The sequence below is a fragment of the Apteryx rowi genome, unplaced genomic scaffold, assembly GCF_003343035.1.
Source record: "Apteryx rowi isolate R43461 unplaced genomic scaffold, aptRow1 scaffold_2, whole genome shotgun sequence".
In the NCBI taxonomy this organism is placed as follows: domain Eukaryota; kingdom Metazoa; phylum Chordata; class Aves; order Apterygiformes; family Apterygidae; genus Apteryx; species Apteryx rowi.
In genome coordinates, this window is record NW_020448307.1 from 9,051,482 (window position 1) to 9,058,574 (window position 7,093).

Below are 7,093 nucleotides of genomic sequence, written 5' to 3' on the forward strand. Positions count from 1 at the left end.
CACTCGCGCAGTCCCCGCGCAGGGCCGGGCAGAGGCGCAGGGCAGCGCTCACTCGCGCAGTCCCCGCGCAGGGCCGGGCAGAGGCGCAGGGCAGCTCCCGCCAGCTCCCCGGGCGGCCCCGCTCCCGCCACCCTCCGCACCCGCGATGGCTTCTCCTTCCAAGGCGAAGGAGGTTTTCTCCTCCGACGAGGAGGGCCCGGCGGCCGGCGCCGAGGAGCACCACAAAGTCAAGGTGTCCAGCTTGCCGTTCAGCGTGGAAGCCCTCATGTCCGACAAGAAACCCCCCAAAGAGCTGCCGCCGGCCGCGGCGGGGGGCAGCGCCGACGGGGCGGCTGTGGGCACCTCCCGGAACCTGCTGCTGCCGGGGCACGGCTCCCGGGACGCGCACAGCCCCCCCGGGGGGCTTACAAAACCTTTCGACACCTCCTCGGTCAAGTCGGAGAACTCGGAGGACGGCACGGCCTGGATTCAAGAGGCCGGGAGATATTCCCCTCCGCCAAGTGAGTGGCCGGCGAAGCGGCGCCGGGCGGCCCGCGGGGCGGCGGGGGGCGGCGGAGGGCTGCGCGGGGCCGCCCGCGGACGGGGACGAGGGCAGGCGGGCACCGGCTGCTCCCGGGCGCCGAGATTTGCAGGAGCACGCTGGATATATGCATACGTATTTATATATGTCGTGTGTGTACATATTTATATCCGTGTGTTTTCTATATATCTACGCGTGTTACATATATATATTTTTATATATAGTGTGTGTATCTATATATATGTAATATATATGTTTTTAAAACGACACAACGATCCGGAGCCAACATCGATTAGCTCCGTTCCCCGATCCACAGCGCGCTATTACCAGTTAGTGCCATTAGGTTAGCCCGTTGCAAAGACAACTGTAGGTTCTCCCTGTTGCTTTTTCCCTTACACAGAAGGTGCAAAGCAACATTTTCGCATAAACTCTTCGCTTTTCAAACCCGGGAATTTTCCCTTCCAGCTTTGCGCGCTCTTTGCGCGCTGACTCCCACCGCGGTTTCTCCTGTCACGGTTGTTATTTCTTTCTCACTCTTTGCACGTAGACTGTCAAAGTTATCCGAGCTGGGTCTGAGCTCTTTATCCCCCTGCCATCTCTTCTCACCCCGTACCCACCTTTAGCGACCGGCGATCCGGAGGTGACAGGTCACTTTTTAAACCTTTCTGCTGTTTGATCCGCACTGTTGTGTCTGTCCCGGAGATTTGAATTGCTTCTCGCTCTTATGTTTTTGGTGAGATCTCTTTTTTTTTTGCATTTCATTTTTTTAAAGCCCTCTCCAAAAGTACTGTCAGAAATAGGTGAAAGACGTAGTGCGATAGTATCTAGACTCTCTGCCTTCCCCATAGCCAAGAGCCTTTGCTAATATACACCTGTACTAGCAGATCGATCCACTCTCTTCCACACATCTCTGACTTGACTGATGAAAATTAAATACTGTGCTTCAGTTAAGCTACTGGCTTCACGTACACGAGCTTTTTAGCTGAACGGTCTGGCAGAATTTGCCTTTTAATCTAACAAAGCGAGAAGGAAGTTTAGTGCTTTGCAGTTCCTCTATTTCTGGGACAATTTTTTTTCGTTTTGGCTTTCAGACGCTTCTCTTCCTTTGCGATCACCCCGAATTAATTTGGTTTATAATGTGCTGGGATAGAGCCCCTGACAGGGGATGGGGAGACAGGCCGGGAGGAAGAACAAAGCACCTCTCTCATTACCTTTATATGGCTCCATTTTGCTTTTTTCATGTATTGTCAAATACGCGTGAGCTCCCACCCAGGCCTGCTCCTCTTCTAACACTACCCTAAAAAACAGGCTTAGACGAGGCCTAATTTTCTCCGCGGTACATTTCTCTTCAAAACTCCTCCACTTTCTCTATTAAAATCGCCAGTCGTTGAGAGCTTGAAAATAGCTTTTGAACGGACCTCAGCGGTCAGGGAGTGCAGGGAGCCAGTGATTTCAGTGGGGCTCTGGGGGGAGCAATGATGAAGATGGGGGGGTGGGAGCCTAGTTCGGGAAGATCCCTTGGCCTCGATCGTCTTCCCGAATTTCCCACCGCCGTCCAGCTCTCGGCCCCGTCGGAGCCGTCCTGACAGAAGGAGACAATAACCGGTTTTCCTGCAGGAAGTCCCATCTTGGAGGGCTTTGACATTAGAAGTAGCTCCTCGATTTATTATTATTACTATTATTACAGGTGGGATGAACTAGGGGAAGAGCGCTAGATATTAGATTTTGTGCAACACGGAGAGGGAACCGTCTCCATGTGATGACTGGTGCCTGAAGTTAGGAAGAAAGTGTAGGCGAGGGGGAAACAGTGCAACAAGTTACTCCGGCGAGTGCTTTAGGACTGTCACGGGGTAAACATAATTACAGGGGTCTGCCGTGGCGACGGTCCCTGTTTCTTATCAGAGTTTGGCAGTCATTTGGGGGTTTGGGGCCGGGGGCGGGGGGAGAAGGCCGTTAACGTTTGAGAGTATTCTGGGGGGAAAAAAATTTTAGTTGGGATTTAATTTAAAAGCAGCTTCTTGCAGTTTCCCCTACGAGTAGCAAAAGTCGCATCGGGCTGGGCTGCCCGAGCCGCCGGGAAGGCGCTGGGTCGCCGGCGCCGTCACCCTTGCGCGTCTCCCCCCCGCGGAGGCAGCGCCGTTCAGCCGAGCCTTCGGAAAGCTTCGCTTTAAGAGAAATAGTGGGTTTCGTGGCAGAGACGAGAGTGCGCGGAAGAGCGGGGTATTTAGCGCGTTGATCGTTATTTAGCGCGGAGTTTCAGGACTGAACGGAATATCGCGGCTGGCAGCTTAACTCTTAAAATATCTCCGTGTGATCGTAAGGCGGCATTTGACAAGTTGTTTTCTGAGAAGGATTTATTTTTCGCGTCCAGTATCTAGAACAAGAGTAAGAAGGAAAATTTCGCTTCTTCTGTCGTCGCTGTGTCCCCCCCCCCCTTTAGATCACTCTGAATTTTTGAACACTTGTGTTTTGTTTTTTTTATTGCATAATGTACACTTAAACTGCTCCTTTGTCCAGTTTATTTTAAAAAACAAAGAAGAAAGTGTAAAGGGTACAAAAGTATAATGTGCAAATACTGGCAAGTGTGTAAACCAGGCACTACAGTAGGTACAAAATTTAACAGTTTCGAGTAGCCTGTATGTCATCTTCAGTATCAAGTTGAGGTGCCAGGGTGGCTTGTTGTATGCATCAGCATTGGTCTGAAATACAGCCAAATTGCTCAGCTTTTCAAGTCAGCTGTACGCATTTTAATAATTCTTTAGAACAGAGAATTATCAGTGAAATGTAAAATGGATCTAAAGACAAGTCAGCGATGTGCCATCTCGGGAAAATGTGCCTAACCTGTTTGGGATTATAAGGAAAACACAAAAAGTAGCAGATATCCTGACTTGTATTGGCTACAGATGCTGCAGTTATGTGGGATTTTAAAAGCTGGCAAATATAATAAAAGCTAAATGTTGGATGCGGAGTGTGCTGCTTTCCTCTCTTTCGATATTTGCTGAAGAGCAGAAAATTCTCCTTGGAAAAAAAGTTATTAACAGAAAAGCTGCTCTTAATTTCAGGAGGAGAAGAAATAGCAAGTCAAACGTCCAGTTGTCAAAGACACAAAAACTATCTGACCCAGTTCTTCAATTGTCAGGAAAAACTCTCGTAGGGCCGGATCTGAATTGTTGTTCTTGCGGGAGAAATCCTGGAACAGGGATGGAATGGGCTTGTTTCTTGTGCCACGGTCCTTTTTGTGAACATCCTCTTTTTGCGTATGCGTTAGTCCTGTGTTTTGCTGGGGTTACTTGCCAAATATTGCAGCTACTAAGACAGCTGTTTTGTGTGTTCTAGACCTCTGTGATGTGAATCTTAAAGCGATCTGCTGGGTACCCTTGCGCCTTGTTTGCTTACAGATTTCACAGAGCCAGATTTCACAGAGCCTGTGAAATCGTGTCCCTTTCAAATCAGCGAACCAAGGATTCATTTCTCAGGACATCCACTGAAGTCCTGTGAGCATAGGTTTGACCAGGACGAGATTTCAAGTGCCATTTGCAAGAAGAGCACAGCCCCTGTATTGAGGATATCACCTGGTGGGACCCCCCCCCCTTCACATATACTCACGTAGCCCTCTCGAGCACTGCACATCTCTCGTAAGCACCCAGGTCTGCCTCCTTTTGTGATAACCGTCCTTTCCTTTCCTTGCAGGACACCTGAGCCCCACCGCCTGCACCCTGAGGAAGCACAAGACGAATAGGAAGCCCCGAACCCCGTTCACCACCTCCCAGCTGCTGGCTCTGGAGCGCAAGTTCCGCCAGAAGCAGTATCTGTCCATCGCAGAGAGAGCCGAGTTCTCCAGCTCCCTCAACCTCACAGAGACACAGGTCAAAATCTGGTTCCAGAATCGGAGGGCCAAGGCCAAGAGACTGCAGGAGGCCGAGCTGGAGAAGCTCAAAATGGCAGCGAAGCCCATGTTGCCTTCGGGGTTCAGCCTCCCTTTCCCCATCAACTCTCCCATCCAGGCCGCCTCACTGTATGGAACATCCTATCCTTTTCACAGACCTGTGCTTCCTATCCCGCCTGTTGGACTCTATGCTACTCCTGTTGGATATAGCATGTACCACTTATCCTAAGAAGATCAGAAAGACAAAGCGACAGTGAGAAAGACTTCCTGGTGGATCTTGTCCAACCCTGAGAAGGCAGTACCTCAACCAGTACTGGCAATTCTTTCTGCACGCTTTTATCTGCCATCCCAAGTGTACAGGAGTTTGCGTTAGCAAAGTAAGGCATCCTGTATGCTACAGGTTGGGTGTCTTCTGATAGTGCTCTGAGCACTCAGTGTCTGATCCTCAAAGAAAAAAAAATGTAAAAACAAAAAAACCATTTGAGCAAATGTAGGGTTTTTATACAGTGCACGTAAAACTAGAATAAAAAGGAATGGGTGAGAAAACAATCTTGTCTTACGGAGACAGAGATTTCCTGACTCCTTCCTGATGGGTCCCAACACGTGTTTAAAGTAAGAGGGGTGCATGCCCTAAACCCACACTCTCAAATCTCATCACTTAATATGGAGGGAGGGAAATAAAAAGGTATAATCACTTTTTTTTTTTTTTTAAAGAAAGAAGAGCCCTTAGCTAGAGACACCGTGTAAATAGAAACTAGCCCCAGTAGAGTCCGAGTGAAGTTCAGAGCCAGCATGTTCCTGCATTTCTGGGGGTAGGGGAAGTTTTTGCATCCCAAATCTCAATAGCTGTTTGCAATAAGATGAATATCAGAGCCCCTGTGTGCATAAAGCAGAGCAACAGTTTTATCCACCAACAACTCCTGTATTGCCTTTATCTGTATAAATCGCTTCAGCGTTTGTAAAGCACTGTGAGGGGAGGTAAAGTGCAAGGAAGGGTTATTAGGCAGCCTGGTCTTTCTCTTCCTACTGACGCAATCAGAAATTTTTGTCTACAGCCAGGTAATCTTGGCTCCGCAATGCCCTTCAAAAACCAGGAGGGAGGAAAGGAAGCTTACCGGGGAAAGAAGAGCTGGGTTGTTTCCACAGTGGTGGTGAGCAAAGGCTTGTCAAACCCTTCTGTGGAGATGTTTGGGGTTTTTTTATTATTGTTTGCAACAGTCTGTACTTAAATAGAAGAACCCCCCGAGTCTTCCTCTCCTCCCCTTGCAAAGGATGCCAACCTAAATGACTCATGCTTCAAGCCCTTCTTAAGAGAGATCCAGGTATCAAAAACAAACAATCCTAGTAGTAGGATGGTGGGGTGCCAAGAGACTGCGTAACCTATCTGTCCCCGTGGGAGCTCCCCAAGCGCTGGCAGTATCTTCCCCAGGCTTCTCCTTATAACTATTGTATTATGTGTATTACTCTTGCTAAACCTTGTGAGAAAGTTACTCCAAAAGCCGTGGAGCACTGAAGGCAGAGCTTCTCCTGGATTTATTTTCTTAGCATGTTGTGGAAGAACCAAAAAAAAAAATCCAAAAAACAAAAAAACAAAAAAAGCCATGAGGTTTTTGCTGGTTTTGGTTTGTTTTGACCCAGGTGCTGTCGCTGCCCTGGATGAACCTCCCCTCTCTCCCCCCTACCCCCCATCTTCCATTATAGGGAAGTCCCTTTGAAAGGGATGCCTTGTACAATTTTATATATTTTATTGAAGATTTATTATTTCTTATCTCTTATTTCAAATTAAATTAAAAAAGAAAAAACATGTTTAATCGCGTGTGGGTCTGTGAATGTTTGGAGTTCTTTAAAAGGTAACTTCTCTCCCTGTGTGTTTTGCACTGCTGGGTCAAGTTCAAAGGAATGTTTGGGTTGCCTTTATGATTATTTCCCCTTCTGAATCTGAATTAAAGCCAAATTTGCAGCACATGAAGGTGAATTGCAAGTCAACAATTTAAAGTCTAAAGCCAAATCTTTTATGAGGTTTTCTTGTTTTTAACAACCCTTTTTAGGCGCCTCTRTTCTTTACAACATCATATTCTGATGATGTTTCCATCGTTTTTCTTAGTTCGGGTCCCATTCTCTTTTTGCTCCCGCCTCTCCCCTCTCCTCTCCTTTTCCGTGACTTCAAATCTATGTTTTAGTGGGAGACTAGACTCGGCCCCAGCAGTAGGTGGGGGGTTGTCTTGTGCAGGTAAGACATGGCAGGCGCCTTACAATACTCCAGCACAGCTGCACTTCGGGGCTGTGCGTGCTGTCGGCCTGTGCCACGGTCATCGGGGCAGCCCCGCTCAAGGGTCACGCTCCTGTGCTGCCCGGAGAGCAGGTGTTGAACTGCTGCTTCGTCCTTTCTGAAACTGGTGAGGGAGCTTGAGTTTGCTCAGAGAAAAGGAGTACGCGAAGGTGAGGAGTTATTCGGCCACTGCACACCAAAGCCCCATGCCGGCTCAGTGCAGCACCCTAATTTTTGCTGTAGGAGACTTACTCGGGTTAGGAGTGACCTCTGGGACGGCAGCCGGAGAGAGACCCGCGGAGACCTCAGCGCGGGCAGGTTTAACTCGCCCGGACTCTCACGGCCGTCAAGGCACAGAGGAGAGTTTCCCCTTGCTCCAGCCGCCGTCCGAGGCTCGCACATCGCCGAGGGCGGACGG

The 7,093-nt window shown here is 49.0% G+C and overlaps 1 protein-coding gene across 1 annotated transcript; it reads left to right on the forward strand.

Moving 5' to 3' along the window:
- Positions 1-47: 47 nt before the first annotated feature.
- MSX2 (msh homeobox 2) lies at positions 48-4,997 on the forward strand. Its single transcript, XM_026063397.1, has 2 exons — positions 48-500; positions 4,211-4,997. Exons 1-2 carry the CDS (start codon positions 146-148, stop codon positions 4,633-4,635), a joined length of 780 nt encoding a protein of 259 aa, XP_025919182.1. The 5' UTR covers positions 48-145; the 3' UTR covers positions 4,636-4,997.
- The last annotated feature ends 2,096 nt before the right edge of the window (positions 4,998-7,093 follow it).

What these genes read in the sequence shown, in the direction of transcription:
- MSX2 (XM_026063397.1), top strand. Translation starts at nt 146, where the DNA reads ATGGCTTCTCCTTCCAAGGCGAAGGAGGTTTTCTCCTCCGACGAGGAG. An exon ending in GAGATATTCCCCTCCGCCAA is followed by an intron (nt 501 to 4,210) that starts GTGAGTGGCCGG and finishes CTTTCCTTGCAG; the next exon opens with GACACCTGAGCCCCACCGCC.